General features: G+C 35.6%; 1 protein-coding gene across 19 annotated transcripts in view; it reads left to right on the forward strand.

The window, feature by feature from the left end:
• RBMS3 (RNA binding motif single stranded interacting protein 3) overlaps positions 1–22,640 on the forward strand; it is a 1,638,617-nt gene that overhangs the window by 1,544,446 nt on the left and 71,531 nt on the right. For 13 of the 19 annotated variants that reach the window (XM_060180467.1, XM_060180474.1, XM_060180470.1 and 10 more), the window contains 2 exons: positions 7,971–8,081; positions 16,490–16,537. In XM_060180467.1, the coding sequence (XP_060036450.1) occupies positions 7,971–8,081; positions 16,490–16,537 (159 nt within the window). The remainder of the gene's footprint in view (positions 1–7,970; positions 8,082–16,489; positions 16,538–22,640) is intronic. The other 6 variants (XM_060180472.1, XM_060180478.1, XM_060180476.1 and 3 more) reach the window with 1 other exon arrangement.

Below are 22,640 nucleotides of genomic sequence, written 5' to 3' on the forward strand. Positions count from 1 at the left end.
AAGGATGGCCACTTATTCCTTATTAGATTACAAAATAAATAAATAAAAAGTCTCTAAACATTGCAAAATTGTAGCTGAATGGTCTACTAGGGTTATAAATATGCTTATTGAGAACACATGCTTAAAAAAATTCTTGCATATTTGAAAGTGTAGCTGCTAGCTTTGCCACAGTTTTTTGGCTGCATGTTTTAAAAGTCAGAATTCCTCCTCCAAATTAGTTTGAAATTCATCAGCATAGTCTAGGATTAATGAGTGATGCTTAGCATGACAGACTTTTCTTGTTCCCTTTCTTATCTCCCCAAGCAACCCTCTTACACCTCACATAACAATCCAAATAAACAAGAGTTTACATCAACAGACGTAGAAGAAAATATATCCACATATATTACAAGGGATATTACACACCAAGTGTGGGAGACTGTAAGTCTACAGGTTGTACACTACTGGAAAAATCATTTGGTCTGTCCTCATCAAGGCAACCAGAACATTTTTCATAGCAAAAATAAGTGATAACTTTTTAGCTGATGATTTTCTTTTTTTTTTTTTTTTATGAGAATCTCTTTGCATAACCATTATGTAATCTCCCCAACACTCTCTCTCTCTCTCTTTAGCTGATGATTTTCTATGACCAGAAAATGATTGTGTTACACATTTCCAAATGACCTTTGACAGAAAAAAAAAGAGTCTCCATCACTGCTGTATTTTGATATTGCAGGACACTGCATTTGGATAAGCATGTCCTATTTCACATACCTTGGCCTGCATCACATCAGCTAGAGAGCCTATTATAACAGATTCAAAAGTCTCGTCCTCAAAGATCCCAATTCTTGCCACTGGTGGCTCACAAATTATTCCTGAACTGTCACTGACCTGGCACATGGACATTGCAGAAGAAGTATAACAGGTGATTCTTCTCATTGGCGTCTTGGTCAAGTTGTTAATATAAAAAACTCTAACTGGTCAACTCATGAACGGAGAGAGCTCACTAGCTCACATCTCTGGTTTACCAACAGTCCTCTGTTTATTGTAGTTGGAAAATAAAAAGCTAATGAATGCTCAAAAATCTAAAATTTCATTCAAACATTGGCAGAACGTTAAAAGAACAGATGCGTTTCTGTTCTAAGGCCAGATATGTTTTCTCCAGATGAATGATCTTAGAGGAAATTTTACCCAAATTACTGTTGAAATTGTTTATTTCAGAACTAGGGCAACCAAATCCACCCTGCATCTTCTAAGTGTGAGAAGCTTTCTCTTGAAGAAGCAGTGGCTAAAATAGAACAGACATCCCCATCAGCTGTTTGGGCATTGTGCTTTTTAGTGGAATTATTACATGTTATAGTATTTTCTTTGCAGCTGAAATGTTGAGCAAACCCAGACATCCAGAGATGCTAAAATAAAAATCTGTTTTTTCCTTTCCTTGCCATTTGCCAAGTGAACTCTCTCAGACCAAACATTCTATGCATTTCAAGTAAATAAAATTACCTTTGCCCTACTGGCAACATCTGTCAGAAAACACTCTGGACACTGTGTGACTCAAATACGTTGGAGAGGACTAGAAGTGACAGTATATTTAATGAAGCAAGACTGTGGAGAAGGCAGTAATATTGCCTGAACAAACATAAGAGTTTGCTTTTTTGGTATTTGTTCTCTTCCTATTGTGTGTGTACGTTCTATACAATATGAAGGTTCTGTAACTTGGGTTTTTTTTAACCTTTATTTATTTATTGGATAGACACAGTCAGAAATTGAGAGGGAAGGTAGTTATAGAGAGGGAGAGAGACAGAGTGACACCTGCAGCACTGCTTCACCACTCATATAACTTGCCGCCTGTAGGTGGGGACCGGGTATTCAAACCTGGCTCCTTGTATACTTCACATATGCGCTCAACCAGGTGCTCCACCACCTGAACCCAGGTTCTGTAACTTGTGATGAGCAAAGTGACTGACATAGTTAATAATATTTCATTCTCTTTCTTAATTATCTGTTCCTTAAAAAAAAAAAAAAACATCAGGAAAATATGATTTTACAAGATTTTTCAGTCTACTACTTCCAAGTTACTCTCAACTAAAAATTCTTCCTGTCCTTACATTTCTTAAGAGTTTTAAGTTCTTAAAGAATATACAGAAATAAAAATGGAAATAGCTATGATTCAAAATGCATTATTGGGCATGTATTCAAAGGACATGAAAACATTAACTGAAAAGGTTATAAGCACTCCTGTGTGCTTTAAAAACTTATTTTATTTATTGAGAGAGAGAGAGAGAGAGAACTAGAGTATCACTCTGGCATGTGCAGTGCCAGGGACTGAACTCAGTACCGTATGCTTCTAAGTCCAGAATTCTACCACTGTGTTACATCCTAGGCCAATATGCACCCCTATGTTTATAGCCATACTGTTCACAATAGCCAAAGTATGGAAGCAATCTAAAAGTTCACCAACAGGAAACTGAAGAAAGGAGATGTGAATATGTGTGTGTATATATATATATATATATATATATATATATATATATATATATATTCTTCAATTAAAATATGAAATTGTACCATTTGAGAAAAAATGTATAAAATTTGAGTTGATATACTAGGTGAAATAAGTAAAGACAACTATTGGAACATAGTCAACTAAAGTAAACAAACTAGCAAAATGAATGGCAGCTTTCTGAGAGAACTGATGGCTATGGAGGTGGAAGGAGCAGGTCTTGATGCTGGGTGCAGTGACTGAAATACACCATGAGTGTGTGTGAAATGATGCCCCTGAAATCTTATCATATTGTAAGCACTGATAATAAATTTTCCTTTTTAAATATAAGATATTTTCTTTTAAAAATAAAATAAAATGAAACATTAAAAAATAAAATGAGATATACTAAAAAAAAAAATGTGAGAGTGTGTAGCTCAGCTGTTAGAGGACTTAACATGCAGGCCTCAGATCTCAGAGGCCTCAAAGATTCGAGATTAATCCCCAAGCACCACATTATACCAGAGCTGAACAATGCATGTGTTTCTTTCTCTCCCCCACTGGCCTCATTCTCTCTTTCTCTCTCTAAGCAACTGGAGTGCCTGTAATAGCTCAACCTATAGAATGAGTCCCTTATCATAGTCAAGACCCAGATTCAAGACCCTGGTACCACATGGAGGGGGCACTGCTCTGGGGGAAGCTCTGGCATATGTTGTCTCTTCAATTAGTTACATTTAAAAAAAAAAAGATTGAAAAATTAGTGAGACTGTATATGTGTGAGGTCCAGTGCTGCAAAATACACAAGAAAATGTGGGTACTCATTATTTATTGAACATTTTTTTACTGAATGTGAATAAGAATGTATGTTACCGCATGCCCTTCCCAAGAATTCTTATGTTATTCTTATTTATTTACAATAAATAGTGTAGTTAAGAGGGGAATATTTTCCTTGCATTGTTTCCCACTCCATGCCTTGTGCTGCGATTTACAACGCCAAATTATGACAAATCCCTTCCCACCCAGCTTTCTGATTGTCAGGTTTCTGGTTTCTACAGGCAAACAACACTCATTCTGCGGCATCTGTAATCAGAGGAGTCCCAAAACAATTCCCTTGAAAGGATTCTCTGAAGAGACCAGACAGTTCTTCCTAAATTAATTCCAAATGCAGGCATTCAGTCCTTCTATTCTTATTATGCATGAGTTTTGATTCATCTGTCACATGCTCACATATCTCATTTGCATGTCACCTCCCTGACAAAGACTGAAGTCTATGACTCCCACCACTGGGAGATGAGGTCACCTCCAGGGTATTGAGAAGAAAGTATCCTTACCAAACACATTTTAGTCTTTACCTCTGATTCATAAGGAATGGTCCTTTATGTGATGGTTCAATCAGGCTGACTAGAATTGTGGAATTTCCAGAATTGTGACAGATTAACTGTGTATTGTATTCTCTAGGGGCAGATATTCTAAGACAACCTAAATCTTCAATTCAAGAAGAGACTTGAAGTCTTGCACCTGCTAAGGGTTACGATGGTGTGAATGTGCATTTGGGGCTAATAATAATAATAATAATCACATTACTTAGAACATTTGATTTAACTCTGATGCTATTCTACAATATATTCCTCAATGATCTAAAAAGAATCTAAGATGGGAGTCGGGTGGTAGCGCAGCGGGTTAAGCGCACGTGGCTCAAAGTGCAAGGACTGGCATAAGGATCCTGGTTTGAGCTCCTGGAGGCTCTCCATCTGCAGGGAAGTCGCTTCACAGGCAGTGAAGCAGGTCTGCAGATGTCTGTCTTTCTCTCCCCCTCTCTGTCTTCCCCTCCTCTCTCCCATTTCTCTCTGTCCTACCCATCAACAACGACAGCAATGACAACAATAATAACTACAACAAAAAACAAGGGCAACAAAAGGGAAAATAAATAAATAAATATAAAAAATTAATAAAAAAAAAGAACCTTAGTTCTCAAGGTGCTTAATTACAGTCTGGAAAAACAGAAACCTGAAGTGAAGGCCTGCAAACTATTTTGTTTCAAATAAGGAAAGAAAAACCAGAAAGTTTCTTTTGCTAGAGGAATTCAGGTGACAGGTAGAAAACATAATATTTCTCTAAATCATAGTAATTAAAAATTTAACCATATTTATCACTCAAGAGGCATCCTGGTGAAATGATTATTAAGGCATTCAAATAAAACATATGCAGAACTATGTATTTTGCAAGATGTAGAAAGTATTATATATTTTCTGATTGATGCTAGCATATATAAAGCTCATATTGAGGCCAGGTGGTGACACACTGGGTTAAACACACATAGTACTAAATGCAGGGACTGGTGCAAGGACCCCAGGTCCAGCCCCAGTTCCCGACCTGTAGAGGGGCCGCTTCCCAAACAGGTGATGCAGGTCTGCAGGGGTCTTTCTCTCCCCCTCTGTATGTTCTCTTCCTCTCAGTTTCTCTCTGTCCTATCAACAACAGCAACAACAGCAACAACAAATAGCCACCAGGAGCTGTGGATTCGTAGTGCAGGCACTGAGCCCCAGTGACAACCCTGGAGCCAGAAAACACACACATACACACACACACACACACACACACACACACACACACACACACACACACACATTTATTTATTTATTTACTTATATATTTGCTTTGCCACCAGGGTTATTTGCTTGGTGCCTACATAATCAGCCTCCCAGTGGCCTTTTTTTTTTTTTCCCCTTTTTTGTTTTGTTTTGCTGATAGAGAGAAAGAAATTGAGAGGGGAGGAGAGGATACAGAGGGAGAGAGAAAAGAACACTTGTAACATGGCTTATATTCTTCTGAAGTTTTTCACTGGCAAAAAGGATTGGGGGAATTGAGCCCAGATCATTGTGCAAGAAAATGTGTACCCTCCACCAGATGTGCCATCTCCTGACCCCCATCTCTTGTGTCTTTTTTGAAAGAAAAAAAAAATCACTGCCTATCAAGCATTTCCAAATGTTTTTGCTCAGTTTCTATTTTTCTACCACATTAATAGGGAAGAGACCAACAGAAGAGCAATAGCCTGTTAGACCTGTTAATTTCCCTCCTTTGTTGCCCTTGTTTATCGTTGTTGTTAATATTATTGTTGTTATTGCTGTCATTGTTGAATAGGACAGAGAGAAGTCGAGAGAGGAAAAGACAGGAAGGGGGAGAGAAAGATAGACACCTCCAGACTTGCTTCACCACCCATGAAGCCACCTCCCTTCAGTTAGAGTCTGGGGGCTCAAGCCAGGATCATTGCTCCAGTCCTTGCGCTTTGTGCACTTAACCCGCTGTGCTACAGCCCAGTCCCTAAGCCTGTTATTTTTAGTGAACAAAGTAAGCAAGTTGATTTGAGTGATATGAAGAACTCCGGAACAAATGAGTTTTAGGAAATCCTTTGTTGTAGCTAGATTGTGTGCTGCAATTCTGTTATGTATCTGAATCTGTCTTTGTTTTGTCTTTTCAAAATGTTTACTTATGTGAAAAATAATCACAGAATAAGTAGTGTTTACAGAAAACAGCATTCAGACACAAACTCCTTTTTTTTTTTCCTACTTAAATATCACTGCATTGAGGAAATAATACTTTACAAAATTGTTGTTGCCTTGAGGGTATATTTCCACATTTCCCTCAAGATAGACCTCAATGGGGCCAGGTGGTGGCACACCCGGTTAAGCACTCACATTACAGTGCTCAGTGCTCAAGGTCCCAGGTTCAAACCCCTGGTCTCCACTTGCATGAGGGAAGCTTCATGAGTGGTGAAGCAAGGCTGCAGGTGTCTCTCTCTCTCTCTCTCTTTCACTCTGTCTTCTCTTTCTTTCTTGATTTCTCTCTGTCTGTTCAATGAATAAATAAAATATAAAAAAGATACACCTCAACGCATCTCCTCTTCAGCCAAGCCTTTCATCGTGTTCCATCACAAAACCTTATATTCCCGACCTCCTCTTTGTGTTCCTTGCTTTCCCCTTCTGCGTCCCTAGATCTGTGGCAATAGAACACAGGTCACTGAGGTGTGTCACTCTATTTTGTCCCTTGATTTATTTTGTTGAAATGACTGGGTGTTCTTTCTGAGTTTCTTGTGCCATGAACTTCTGTTTTTTATTATAGTCTTTAAAATAAATATTTGGGATTATATTGTCTCAAAGATTACACACAAACCTAGTTTTTCAAACAAGCACAGGCAAGAAACAAAGCATAAACAAACCCTTATATTCTGACGCCATAATGCTAACTTCAGGGAGTGTGGTGGATTGGGAAGTGGTAAAATGAGTAAAGGGGATTAAACCTATGGAGGTGAATGGAAGCTAGACTTTCGGGTGTGATCACAATATCATATAAATAGCCTTCAAAATATGAAGTCATATACCTGAAACTTAGAGAAGTGAGCAAGTGAAACAGACACAAACTCTCTGATTATGAAAATAAAATTCTGGTCACCAGAGGAGAAAAGTAATCTAGATGTGCAAATTATGTATCTGGGGTTCAATTATTAATATAAGTGGAAACTAGACATTTGGTAGAGATAAGATTGAATATATACAGATGTTGAATTATGATGTTAGAACCTGAAAGCTATGCAATATTATAGTCCAATGTCACTTCAATAAAATTTTTAAAAACAAATTATCCTAGTTCCTAAGTGTGTCAGTTAAGGCAGAGTCATAATTCTGGAAATCAAGAAGGAGAAAATAACATGGTCTGATTCTCTGCTTCACTAGCTATGGAAAATGTTATCTGTGGTCAGAGTTTTTAAAAATCTCTATTTCTTGGTCTATCCAAAGTTTCAATAAATCAAGAAGGGATACACTGGAAGTAGGTCTTTCCTAATAACTGATAAAAATCTTGACATTCTATAAACAGATATTATTATTTTTTCTGTCTTATGTCAGAATCACAGATAGAAAGTATGTCAAAAGATTTCAGAGGGGGGAATGAGAAACAGTAACTGGTTTTTATATCATTTATTGATATATTAGATTTTAATATGTCCATAGAAGTGACTAAAGTCAAGAAATACATCTGGGGTGACACTGCTCTCTGAAAGTAGATTTTATTGGATCAATCAAGAATCATCATGGATTAAATTTTGTAAAACTAAGTCTGATTATATATTTTTAAACTATAAAGTCTTCATACAGTTCATATTTTTTAGACATAGAAGCCTGTGTTTAGGATAATGAGGGACAGTGTATCTTATATGATTGCTGTCTTGGGATACGCTGAATATTGGAATTGTAAGTGACAGGCATTTTAGAAATATCACAGATAAAATACATCAGAGGGAAAAGATGTTGCTAATCCTGTAAATCTAGACAAGTGCAAAGCGATGGAAAAAAAACTAAAAAGAAAAAAATCATACATGGTTGAATTTAGTCTTTTCATAAAAAAGTTAATGCTTTTGATGTTAACAAAGTTTACTGTATTTATTATATATATTTTTAAAGTTTTCTTCCTTATGGAACAAGTTTTCAGCTGGAACATTCTTTGTGACTTTTAGGGTGCTGTGATTACACCAACAATGGACCATCCTATGTCAATGCAGCCAGCCAACATGATGGGGCCCCTGACACAACAGATGAATCATCTTTCTTTGGGCACAACAGGAACGGTATGTAGAAGATCTTGCTTTGTTTTCTTGGACTTCTTCAATAAGAGGCAATATTCTCTGTTTTTGCTGGCATGATTAGCAAAACTGGCTCTATCCCATCAACTAACACACTTTACAGATGCCAGTGTGCAGTAAGCTGTATTCTGCACACATATTCAGTTCTGAGACACATTTATTTATGGTAGCAAAGCTGAAGGTTCTCCTGTGTGGAACTGAAATGGGAGGCAATTATTTTTGCAACACTTGCTCCAGGTATAATGTCTGCTTTTGAAAAGATGTCCTTATGCCGGCACCTGTGAACCTGAACTAAAAACAATGCACTTTGCCCTAATGTTCTGTTTCCAAATGTCTGCCACCTTAGCTCGTGTGAAATTTTCAAATTATCTACAAGCGTGTGTGTTTTTCTGTGTGGGGAGATACAATAATTATGACTAATCTGTGGACCTTTTTCTTTCTATTCATATCAATTTTTAGGTCAATGAAATGTCATTGAGAACCTGATATAAGAGGCTTTTTAAAAATCTATCTTTAGAATATTTTAACATAATCGATTAAAGGAGAAGGCATCTAATGGATTTGACATTTTATCGATTACGATATTTTTTACTAGCTATTTCTCTATAGGGGCAAATGCTTACTGATAATTGCTCATTGCAGACTTGATTTTATAGCTATGAGGCTGTTTGAAATAACTAGCAAAATTCTACAGCAAAAAAAAAAAAATTGACTGAAGACAATTCACCAAATGGTGAAGACAATAAATATCTAATGAAATATGGGAGAGTATAACTTTTAAAATTTTGATTATAAAGAATAATGTAAAGCACCAAAGTCTACTTCTCTCATACCACTGATAACCATTTTCTTCATAAATATTGGTTCCAACACTTATGCCATTTTTGTCAAAGATGTAGAGAGAAATATTGGGTTGTTGGTAAAGTCATGACATATTTTTCCATGCCCCCCCAAAAAAAAATAGAAGTATCATGGTTCTACTATCAACTCAATATATAGCTTCATCTTTCTGAGGCAACTGAAATAATATAGAAAGATCCCAGGACTAGGTGTCAAGAATCCTTGACTTTAACCCTGAGACCTGTTGTTGATATTTGTTCTTTATCACCTTTTGTTATCTGTTGAAGTATTGAATGTGATGATCCATGGGATCTCTTTAACTAGAATGCCTCTGTGTTTTAATCTTTATGTGTCGGAGTCATCACTCCTGTGATTCTTCACATTATGCCAGCATCATATTTACATTTCTGTGTACAATATGCACATATACTGGAGGATTTATCTTACAGCAATGATTGTTGGTGTAGTTGGTATAGTAGTATAGTACCTCCTAGGATTTGGGGAATATAAAAAGTTTCTGACATGTCCACTGAGTCTTTATTAACCTGCTTTAATGGAAAGAGCCAGATTGTTTCAGTAGACAATTTAATTTTATCAATATAAAGTATTTGTCTCTAAGTCCTCAGTTGCTAAGTCTATAAAAAGCATTTGGTGGTTCCTTTTGACCTATGAGACTCTGGAGTACATTGATTTCTTAGGCTGAAGATCTTTTTAGTGGGGGGAGGGAAGGAGAAAGGGAGAAAGAGCTGAAAGAGAGAGTGTGTGTGTGTGTAATGGAGGTACCACAGTACCAAAACTTCTTTCATTGCAGTGAGGGTGAGGCTGGAACCTAGGCCATACACATTAACAAAGCAACATACTATTCTAGTGAGCTATTTTGCCAACCCCAGACTTAAAAATTTAAAAGTCCTATGTAAGATAGCATTTTATTGTCAACTATAGTACAGCTTATTTTTACCCAGGAGCTCAGCCTGTGGAGAATAGTTATAAAATTGGGGAAATGTGAAGGATTGTTTGTAGTCACTTTGCTCATTACTATCAAAGCAGATGCCAAGAGTAAGAATGAGAAGCCAGCAATTTCTCATGTTCCCACCACTAGTTTCCCTTCATATCACTCTTCTTTTCTTAATGATCATTAACTTTGCATGAGTGAAATAATGCAATGTTACTGTACTATATGACAGTGTGGGATTTTATACAAAGCAAGATTTATAATGCAAAGCATGGAAATAATTTTTAAATTCTACACATTTGAATCAAAAACAAAGTTAGCTGATTTATGTGAGTTCAAATCTGCAAACTAGGAGAGCCACACGTTTTATGTTAACTGATACTATGTCTGAACCCTTTAGGGAATTGAAAAATAAGCTAAAGTATATAGAACAGACATAGAATTATAGTACTTATTGATTCAATAACACTTATTAGTATAATGATTATAGTCACTAAATATATAAAATTGAAGCATTTTCAACAAGAACACATTTATACAAGACCACAAGTTTTGCCCAGCCGGTTAGAAGCAAGTTGTTCAATACCTACCCTCTCCTAGAGAGCAAACATTTTTCATACAGGGATTTATTTTAGCACTAAATTCCCTCTAGTTATTTTTCCATTACTTTCTCCCCCTCACAATCAAATAATGGATGGATGTATTAGTAGCATGATGTAAATTGATGTTTTGCAAAGGTTTAAATTTTTATAAGTTTCAGGGAAGGCAGAGTGAAAGCAACATTACCTTGTTGATTTATTCAACATAATATTACAGATTATATTTGCTGTCAAGAAAGCTTCTCCCCACCCCCCTAAATCATCACTCTTTGATATACTATTATAGATTTGTTTTATTTGGATTTTTGATTGGCATTTGGAGTGACTATTATGCAACTGAGGCTGATTCTTTTCTTTATATTTCCCCTACCTTATTGTATCTTTTCACCATCCATATCCCTTGTATGGAAGGTTACTGACCTGGTGATAGAACAGGAAACGTTAGAATAAAACATATATCCAAAGTTTTATTAGTTATATATGCTTAAGCAAGTTACCTAACTTTCCTGGCCTTTTGCTTCCTATATACAAAGTGGGGAATTAAGAGTTATACTCCAGAGTGTTGTGAATATTAAATTAAAGGACAGATGTCATGTAGCTAATACAAGTGGACACCTACCCACAATGGTGGAGATGCTTATCAAATGAGTCCCCTTTAACTCTCTACCTCCAGTGACTTCTGACCAAGGAAAAACCTAATCTAGGTCATCAGAAAGGATGTAAAATACCACCATGTTTGTGTTACAACTCAACTGGCCTGTTCTAAGTCTGTTGACATAACATTTCCTTTAAGTTTCTACTTCCTTTTCTTCCAGCATACGTTACTCCAACTTTTATAGACTCCAGTCAACTTACATTAATGAATACAGTCGATTTATTCAAGAAAAATTCTGAAAATATAGAAAGAAATTTGGCCTATAACTACCTATGTTATAGACATAGCTATGTGATATAAAATATATGACATGAGAGATGTAATGTTTAGTTAGAGATATTTTAACACAATTATAACTGTAACATGTCTTCCTGAGTTTTGGATGAATTGTGTGCAGATGTTGTGCCTCTAGCAGCCTGGAACATGAACTGAACCATCTAAAGAGGTCAGTTATATACTCAATTTCAGGCAGGTATTGCCTCCTGACCATATAGGGGACCTTCACCTTTCAATTTCTCAAGAGAAGATAAATAAATGTTTGAATTGTGATGTGAAAATTCCTCATTTTAATAGTGGACCCAGTTTTTCCTATGAACTCTTTAATATGTGACTCCTTCCCAGTGTTTTCCTAATTCTCCTGACTTCTATGGTTACTGCGTCTTCTTTTCTCTCAGAGGTTGCTAAGCCAATGTTTAATTTTTTAAGTTCACATGCATACATGATTTATTTATGTAATCTCATTTACTTTCATAATTTTGAACTCTGCCTTCTTATACTGAACACTTTTTTAAATTTGAGTCCTCAGTGATAACCTCATCTTAGAATTTTTAATTTTGAGACACATTTACCCAACTACTTCATAAATAATTTCATATGCATTGTCCTCAGACCTGTCAAAACCTGCACTATGAAAATAAACTCGTGAGCCTCCTCGCACTGAGCTTTCACTCTCTGATATGTTCCTGTTCCTTATTTCTTGTCAACTAACCATTACTGTGGCCCACTACTCCAGTGCTGTGCATCCCATTCAATCTCGATTCTATTCCTCACTACCATACACAATTAGTTTTCAAGTCCCCCTGTTTTTGTCCCCAAGACACTTGTCAGATATATCTCCTTCTCTGTATCTGTTGTGACCCTAGGCCTCATTTGATTAGTGATTAACTACTACTACTACTACTACTACTAATAATAATAATAATAATAACTGTTATTGATAGTTTCTTAACTACACTTCTAACTTTCAGTCTCAATTTGCTTTAATTTATTTTCTGCCATGTTGCCACAGTCAGTAAAAGTAAAATTATCTGACTGTATCTCTCTTTGCATGTAACCTTTCACATGTTTGAGCTCACTGAAAAAAACCTACATATATGATTGTGAGCAGCAGCAAATCTAGATAAAGACAGTAGCTTCACCTCTGTAAACACTTATCAGGAACAGAGAAGAGAGAGGTCCAGGGAATAATCCAAAAACATTAATCAGATTATGGGAGTTGGAGCTAGATTAGAAATTTTACATGTTTTAGAAGCAGATTGAAGTCTAGACCACAGATTATAGGTCATGTCTCACTTTCCTTTTTTAAGAACCCTGAGTAAAAACCAAAATGTATTTAGCCAAAGCATATTTTTCAACTTCATCAAATTATATGTTTGGTCCCACATAATTGCAAATTTGAAGTGGATATCATGTAATATAATTAACTGTTCTCTACCCTGTGCCCCGTCAACTGGGTATTATTCATTTCTCTATTTTTTTGAGCTAGATTGAATTTAGAGGCTTTAGAGGAAGTAAATTTTATGCAGACAGTGTGACTGTTTTATTCCAGGGCTCTATTGACCTTGAAGAATTTTCTAGCTTTATGCTATTGTTTGTCTATTTATTTATTTATTTATTTAGTGACAGGATTCCATCCATAGAACTGAAACTGTTATCCATAGTTTCTTATCACTGTATTGTAAGCTTTAGCAGAAACCATGGGGACTATACTGTGTTATGAGAACTTCTAAATTGTATGACAATCTTGTTTTACAAGTTTCTTATCTCCTTTTCGTTTGTTCAGTTGGTGGTCACCAGTGGCTCACAATGTCATCACTGAAAAGAATAAAAAGCTTTTGTTCTGCAGGTTTCTTATCTGCAGTTCTGTTTGTCTTCTCCAAACCACTGGTGATATTTGACATGACTGGATTCCCATAGTGTAACCATAGCTATACACAAAGATAATCTTGTTATTATAATTCATTTATTCATTATAATTCTCTAATATTTTAAGTCACATGGGTCCTTTCTTACAGCTTTGAAGTCCTGATGGTATCATATAAAAATTTGAATTTATTTTACTTAGAAGTGAATTTTGTTTCATTATCAGGCATGAATACAATTTTAAGGCTAAGAATGAGAGAAAGTGAAATGGTTAAATGAACTCAAGAAAAATAAATGGTCTAACCAATTTATAAACAGGAGTGGGTATATTTCTTTAGAGGATTTTTCCAATAAAAACATCAATTAATTAATTAATACAAGATGAGAATATAGAATATAGAATAACAGGGCCAGGTGGTGGCACACCTGGTTTTGCGCAAGCGCAAAGCTTACAGTACAAAAGGACCCAGGTTCAAGCCCCTGGTCCCCACCTACAGGGGGAAAGCTTCATGAGTTGTGAAGAGCATACAGAATAAAATGAAGTTACAATTTTGTTTAACTGTTGTCATATGAGTGAATATCAAAGTTAGTCTATAAGTGAGTCACTAGTCATTAGGTGAAAGATTAATATATTTTTGTAAATATTAAAATTATCTTTATTTATTTATTGGATAGATAAATTGAGAGGCAAGAGGGAAGAGGGAGACAGAGATACCTACAACCCTGCTTCATCACTTCTGAAGCTCCCCTCCCCCCCCACACACATATACCCCATGCATGTGGAGACTAGTGCCTCAAACCTGGGTCCTTGTGCATTGTAACAGGTGTGCTACCACCTGGCCCCTAAATATTAGACTTTGGCTGTTTAAAAGACAGGTTCTGATTTCATGTCATTCAATACAAAAATACAGAAAACAGCCTATTAGATAAAATGTAGGAAGTCATAACATTTGATATGAGCAAATAGAATGCCAAAGAGCATATGAAAAGATAATAATCAAATAAATTGAAATTGAAAGAAATCTATACATGTACATAGCCCCATAAGTCAAATTATCAAAATAATATATATCAGTGATGAAGGGGAATACTCTCTGGGCTGGACAGATAGTATAATGCTTATGTGAAAGACTTTCATATCTGAGGCTTCAGGTTCAATCTGCAACACCATTATAAAACAGAGCCGAATAGTGATCTGATAGATAGATAGATAAATAAATAAATACTCCCAATCACTAATGGTTTGATAATAGGAAAGTATGTTTGTTGAAGTGGAAGTTAAATAACAAGTTAGGCAATTAAGACCCTCAAACAACTATACTGAGTTACCAAGCAGTTATAGTTTCAAAGAACTAGTTAATGGACATATTTTTAAACAATAGAGAGCTTATATACTTCTAAGTACTAATCTCAGTGTTCTTTATAATTTTAACAAGAATTATTAAATTCTAACCCCACTCAATATAGAAAATTGAATTTACATTATAAATTTTAAATAGTTGGAAAAATAATTATGTCTGTCTTATGCCTTATATCATAGAACAGTCAGTTACATCTTATGCCATAGAACAGGATATAAATTTTCATTGTATGTAACATAGTGTCCATGGTGAAAAATAATTTTATTGAATAAGGCTATAAGAACTACCAAACAAATGTTTTTTTTTTTCACTGTGGGAATTAAGACAAATTTTATTTTAACAGTTATGCTTTTTTTTTTAACATTCTCCAAGTATTCAACAATCAAAATGGCTGGCTTTTATTATCCTTTAAAAATGTATACCGATGTAATTTTCTGTAAATGACTGGTGGTATGGTCCTAAAATTTCTTTTATTTTTTGTAGTGATAATGTATCATAGTTATTTAAAAAGGTACTGTCAATTGCTATCATTATTAATCAAATATTTGGAGACACTTTAGAACAATTCAACTTACTCTAGATTTTAGAATTATAACCACCTTTCCAGTTCATGTACCTGTTGAAAAATAATAATAACTTATACTTTCATTTGAATCTTTGATCTGTGTTCCTTTTACTGGGCAAAGTAGTTTGTAATGCTGCTAAGTTTTAATATATCTTCTCATATACCATTAACCCCAGAGCAAGTGATGAACATCGTCCTTTGTGACAAGGAGATAAAGTGGAGTAATTTATGATAGTCCAAATTAAACTATCAAATAAGTGGAAAAATAAAGTTTGAGATTCTACTGATATAGAATAATGGTCACCTGAATGGAATTAAGGTACTTTATTTTAATGTGAGCAATATATGTTTCATTTTATAATTTACCCCTAGAGATTAGATTATTTTTTCAGTTTTTTTTTTAAGGAAGGGCAGAGGGGGGCTTAGTCTATAAACAATACCCCATTTTCCTCTTTAAGAATCATTTTAAAAGAGTTGCATTAAACCAAAGACTTTTTCATCTTCAGAAAACATTGATATATTTTATCATTCATAGGCCTAAATTTTGAAATGGGTACCATGTAGTATAATTAAATTTTCATACCATTTGCCACCTTCAATATTGTAACAGTTTGGGGAAAAATATCACTATCACTGGTTGTATAGATTCTGCTCTTTTTGTCTCTTCTCTCATAATTCCAGAACACAAAGCTCCCTGAATCTGAGTGACAAACACAGGAATCAGTAGCTGAGCTGAGAGATTAATTTAAAAAAAATGTCTAGATTAAAAAAAAATGCATCAGACTACATAGAACAGAGGAATGCATGCATTTTTTAATTATCTCCTTAGAAATGTACTTCTTCCTTCTTCTGTTCTTTAGAACTGTGTTACATAATTGTCTCTGGGGTCCTAACACATGGGCTGCCTTGCATAATTTTTATGTCAGCAGAAAGGGTAAAGACTTCACATGGATTATATAAGGGAGGAAACAAAATTGTGACCGACTGAGGAAGATAACAGTGTTCAGGGATAGACTGTACTAGCCTATCAGGCCACATGGGACCTGATAACATATACAATGTGATGGTAATGGAGCCATTGTATCAACTGTGAAAATAGTGCCTTGTCTGCTCAAAGGCATGGAGTTTAGGCGTCCATACGACATACAGTGGGCACTTCCAAATTGTAGAACTAAGATTTACGACATACAGTGGGCACTTCCAAATTGTAGAGCTAAGATTCTATTTTATTTTCTTTTGTACTTCATTGCATTCTTTCTCATGCTCTTTTCATTCAAAGATTCAATCCCAAGACAGGATTATGATACTCCACCAGCTGTTGTGTCAGGTAGGAAAATTCTAATTCCTTTAAGACTTAATTGAAGGGGAGAGATGGAGGTTGCCTGGTTTTCTCCAAAACTCTTTAAAGCAGTGATTCTCAACAACAGGGTTGGGAGCAGTAAATTTGAATCACAGTTCCAGGGTGGGAGAGTAGAATCTGTGGGGGGGGGAGAGGATAGTGTATTTACACAGTTGTATGAATGAACAATAAATATTTTGCATTTGAAATAAAAAGCAAAACCTTGAAGTTGTTTGGTATGTGAGGATACACAGAAAATAAAGTCTGTGCTCTGTGTATCAGTTTTTTGTTTATTTTTTAACGTTAAGAGGGTTCAATAGGCATTCTGGGAAGTGGGATGATAATTATGTCTATCAAGTGAAAGCACTGATTGAACTTTTTTTTTTTAAGTTTGAGAAGCACTGCTTTAGAGACCAGATTTCTTTTGAAATCAGAAAATTATCCCATTTGCTTGCTCAACACCCAGTATAGTTTCTGACACATAGTAGGTTCTCAATATAACTGTTGAATGAATTGCAGTTTCAATTTTGTTCAAAAAGTGATATTCTGAATATTGAATGGGATGTCGCTATTGTTCCACTTGAACAACAAAGTGGTAGAGGTAGCAGTTGGTTTGAGAGTACATTCGTATCTTGAGGAGTCTAATTGGCAATATTGAAGTTATTTCTTAGAATTCAGTAGTATACTTTAGAACAGGGCATGTCAGCATGAAAAGGTGGATTTCACCTTAAACTACACAAATCTTATCTTAAGTTTTAATTTTGCTTTCTTGCAAAGAGGGAACTGGGAGCTTTCTTTCTTTTTTTTTCTTTTCCTTTTTTTTTTTTTTTAGTTTTTATTGATTTACTAACAAAATAAAATGCTAGAAGCCTGAAGAAGTTTGAATATGTCAGACTTAGAGGTCATAAAAACCCAAACTAGAAAGCTCTAGAAACAGAGCAAGAGACAACACAGTAACAGACTAAAAGAGCCCCTGGGGCAGTAGAGTTGGGCAAATAAAAAGGTAATTTTTAAGCTGAAAACATCTTATTCTTGATCACACATTTGCTTGGTGCAGTATCTGAAGAATAACCCATTTCTCATATTTTGTAGACCTCATTATGACCATGACTGAATATTCATCTTAGATATTCAGCTGAAAAATAATAAGTCAACTTGTAGCTGTGCGGTCACTTTGGTTCTCCTGGAGAGCTCTGCAAAGTGTCATTAGTTAAAATACTACTTATCTTTCATTCCAAAATGTATTACCTGTCATATTTTAACATGTCTGCTTCCCTTAAAATATTTGACATCATAGGAAGATACCTTTCTCTGATGTATATACAGCCTTGATTTTGTTGAATACATGCCATCTTTATTTAGCAAGAGTCACCTACTCTTGAAAATTCAAGAAAATCAAGTTAATACTAATGAAAGACACAAACTAACTTCAGAGCAGCTAAGTTCTCTGATTGTACTTTCAAGAACACAAGAAAGAAAGAATTCATATAAAAAGCATTCACTACACACCAGCCATGGGTCAGGCTTTCCACAAATCAGCTGCGATAGAACATATTTCTGTAAATGTAGGCTCAGCTTTTTGCCTGATTCCAAAGACAGGAGTCACTAAAAATTATTGAGTAGCGAAATTAGCTGATCAAAATGGAACTTTAAAAACCTGTAACCTGGTGGTTAGGTGGTAGCGCAGCAAGTTAAGCACACATGGCACGAAATGCAAGGACAGGCATAAGGATCCCGGTTCAAGCCTCCTGCTCCCCACCTGCAGGGGGTCACTTTATGAGCAGTGAGGCAGGTCTGCAGGTGTCTCTGTCTCCCCTCCTCTCTTGATTTCTCTCTGTCCTATCCAACAACAACAACAACAACGTCAATGATAATAACGACAACAACAAGGGTGACAAGAAAGGCAACAAAATGGGAAAAATGGCCTCCAGGATTCATAGTGCAGGCACCCAACCTGAAGGCAAAAAAAGTAACTTGATGTTTTTGTGTGGCTGAAGGAGTAAGAAACAAAAATCGCACAGGATGGTTTAAAATCCAGATAAATCATTAGAGTAGAATGCAGGCAACTTTACAGCTGTGAAGTAAAAAAGATATATAGATGACAAAGAAAATAACATTTTGGGGTTGCTGGAGATAGCTTACTCTAAAGTGTGTGCCTTACCATGTGCTTGAGTTTCAAAACAATATGGAAACTCTATGGATGACACTGAGGGAACTCCATGTGTGGAAGAGTGCTGCTAAGGTCTCTGTCTTTTTTCTACCTCTCTTCTCTCTCTCTTTATATGTGCAGGTTGGACCTAGTAGACCACTCTTTAGGGTAACACATATGTAAGGCCAAAACCTTAGTTCCTATCCCAGAACTGCAAAGTAATAGCAATAATGATAATGGTCAACAACAAACATTTTGAGATATTTTGTATCTGTACCCTCTTATAAGGTTGTATTTATTGACAATATAAAACTCATACTTTAGTTTCTTTAGTCTTCATCTAAGTGAAAATAGACTTGTTTTCCTAGAATATTTGCTAGTTTTCTGGTGGATACAACATAAGTGATTTTTGGAAATGACATATTTTTTATCACATATAAAACTGGTATAGACAAAGGCACTGTGAAAGCTTTTTTCCAGTATGGAAAAATGTGACTCAACAGTGTGCCAGTATGGGATCAAGCTAAGCTGACATAGTACACTGGTGTTTAAGATGCCTAATTGGTAATCCACAGAGGCACAAACCAACCCAATTTCACTCAGTCATTATATCAGACATTTCTTGTATTCACTCTGTGTACTTGACACTGCAATCAAGTATCAGGGATACAAACATAAGTAGACAATATAAATAAACCTTTGGTAAAAATAAAACCACAGTCTAATGCCGTTACTGTTGTTGTTTGTAAAATTTAAATGTATACAATATGGATGAATGAGAGTTTAAAAAAATGATCAGAAACTCTTTAACATTGATTCTGAGCTGAATTTGGGTGGTAAAGATAGATAGAAGTAGGAATGTGAATGATGGGGTAGGTTACATTAGTTCTTAGAAATAAGAAACCATCTGAGGGCCTTAGAGGATAGCAAGTCATTTAAAGTTCATGTAGCAAAATATCACAATGGTAGAAAGTAAGACTGGGTCAGTGTAGATATTATTTTAGGTAAAGGCTGTATGCTTCCTTTAAGTCACATATCACCTTGTTCTTTTATTTACCCAAAGAAGATTTATTAAAAAACATTTCATAAGGCAGTCACTGTGTTAAGTGCTAGATAAGAAACTTTCCTAAAGAGCCTGGAAGACCAGTTAGCAATTTAGGTTTAATGGGGGATTTTACCACAATGTCGAGTTTGTTTCCATATGAACAAACATATGACATTTTTTGGCCTATAAATTATTCAGTCAGATATATGAACTCAGAATCTACTTGTGTTACTTGGTAGTTTATTCTGGGGAAGGAAGCACAATAAGTGCTGTGTTGTTTTTGCCTCATTCCTTCTTTTCTCTACCAAAAAAAAAAAAAAAAAAAAGTCATTCCAGAGCAGTGAAGTCCTGACAAGAACAATAAAGAACTAATGTATAGTAGGAGACATGAGGATGCAATGAAATTAGTCAAGGGAAAATAAGAAGGGGAAACTTTCAGACCAAGAGGAAGCATCTGGAAAGTCACATATTAGCAAATGATAACAGATCCAGAGAATTAGAGATGGTTCTGTCATGGGTAAATATAATGAATTTGGCAGTATAAAAGAGAAATAGGAAGAAGAAGCAGGCTGGAATAATGTTACTACTTTTGAGAACTTGAATTTTGTCTGGAGGGCAATAGGTGTGCACTGATGTTCTATTTTATCAATAGAGACAGAAAGAGAAACAGAGACAGGTAAAATGAGAACAGAACCAAAACTTTAATCAATGTGGTGGTAGCTGGGCTCAAACCTGGGTCAGTCACATGTCATATGAGTGCACTGTCCAAGTGAACTTTTTTTCCATTCCATTAAAAGGTTTTAAATTGGAGAGTGATATGACCATTTTGGATAAAGGATGGAACATTCATTGAAGAAAAATGGTTAATTAGAATTGGGAAACCAGAATTTAAGGATGTCAGTATAAAATCATAGTGGCAAGTATTCAAGTTATGAAAATTAGAATGAAGCATTGGTAAACCTGTGACATTAAAAAGATGGAATACATAGGTCTTAGTAACTATTAGATATCAGGATAGATATACAGAAAGAAAGGAGTTAAAGAAAACTCTACTCTGAAGGTAGAGTTAAGTAACCTGAGATGTCATTGGCTGGGCTTTAAGCCAGAGACAAAAGGATAAAATTTGACAGGAAAGAGATCAAGTTTGGTGTTGCATATGTTGTTTGAGCTTGGAATGTCTCTGGGGATTGAAATGGAGAAAATCATAAAATATATTGAATGTGTGTATCTGCAGCTCAGAATATAGTTAGACATAGATTTTGAATAAGAATCATGAAATATGTTAAGTGACAAAAAAGTATTCTTGGAATGAAAAAAGGAGAAAAAAAACCTTGTAAATAATAGGTAGAAAAAGGAGTCTAATACGCAAAGCAGAAAAGACTGCTAGATATATAAAGGGAAGATCAAGAACTTGAGTTGATGAAATAATTAAAACCATTTATAAAGATAGGCTTGTCTATTAAAATGACTTTTGAAAAGACACAGATTTTTCTGAAAAGAAACATCATATTTTTTTTTGAAACCATCATATTTATTTGCACAGCGCTCACTGAATAATTGATAAAACTTCCTGGAGGAGAAGGGCAAAGACAGTGAATGTCTTATAGGGAAGTGAGTGTACAAGTACTGGCGATTCAATAATCATGGTTTATGAAGAGTAGCAGAGAAGAAAATAAGTACACTTGAATCTAGTTAATTTTCTGATCTTTTATATCATTCTCTTGAAATAATGGGTTACAGGACAGTTGTTGGCACATAGATATATATACCCCTTATATCCTCATGTTAAGTATCCACACACCGCTGTCAAGATTCACCCAACCATTTCTCTGCCATTACACACTGAGTTCTCAATGCCCTTTCCACCCTCTCCTGTCTCCACCTTCCCCTGGGTTCTTTGCTGCAATATACCATACCCAATCCAGTTTCAGCCTGTACGTCCCTTTCTTTTGTTTCTTAGTTTCCACCTATGAGTGAGATTATCTGATATGATTCTTCTATAGTTTATCCCATTTAACATCATTCCTTTCAATTCCATTCAAGGTGAGGCAAAGAAGATAATCTATTCATTTTTATGACTGAGTAACATTCCATTGTATAGAAATACACCACAACTTTCTTAGCGATTCATTTGTCCTTGGGCATCTGGGTTGTTTCCAAGTTTGAGTTATTACAATTTGTGCTATTATGAACATGGTTGTATATAAGTCTCTTTGGATAGGTATTTCTGTGTTATTTTTGTATGAAAGGAGCTGCCAGATCTGAAAAATCTCCAGAGCTGCCGGTTCTGAAAAATCTCCAGACTGTTTTCCACAGGGATTGTATCAGTCTACATTCCCAGAAGCAGTGTAGACATGTTCCCATTCATCCACATCCTTACCAGCACTTGCTTCTGTCTTTTCTAATGTATGACATTCTCACAAGTAGGAAGTGGTATCTTGTTGTTTTTAATTGTATTTATTTCATAGTGACTCTGAGGGTTTTTATGTCTGATGGACATCTGGTTGATTATCTTTGGTAAAAATTGTGTTGGGGGCCGGGCAGTAACACACAGAATGAAGTGTGAGGACCCTATCAAGGATCCCAGTTCGAGCTCCAGCTCCCCACCTACAGGGGGTTTGCTTCACAAGCAGTGAAGCAGGTCTGCAGGTATCTATCTTTCTCTCCATCCCCCATCTTCCCTTTGTCTCTCAATTTCCCTCTGTTCTATCCAATAAAAAATGAGGAAAAAAGGTCTCCAGGAGCAATGGATTTGTAGGGCAGGCACTGAGACCCAGTGCTAACACTGGAGGCAAAAAAAGAAAGACTGTGTCCATGCTTTTTTCCCCATTTTGAGGTGTTTTGTTGTTGCTGTTGTAGAATTTTGCGAGCTCTTTATATATGTTGGTTATTAGTCC

Source organism: Erinaceus europaeus, chromosome 21 (genome assembly GCF_950295315.1).
Source record: "Erinaceus europaeus chromosome 21, mEriEur2.1, whole genome shotgun sequence".
Lineage (NCBI taxonomy): Eukaryota > Metazoa > Chordata > Mammalia > Eulipotyphla > Erinaceidae > Erinaceus > Erinaceus europaeus.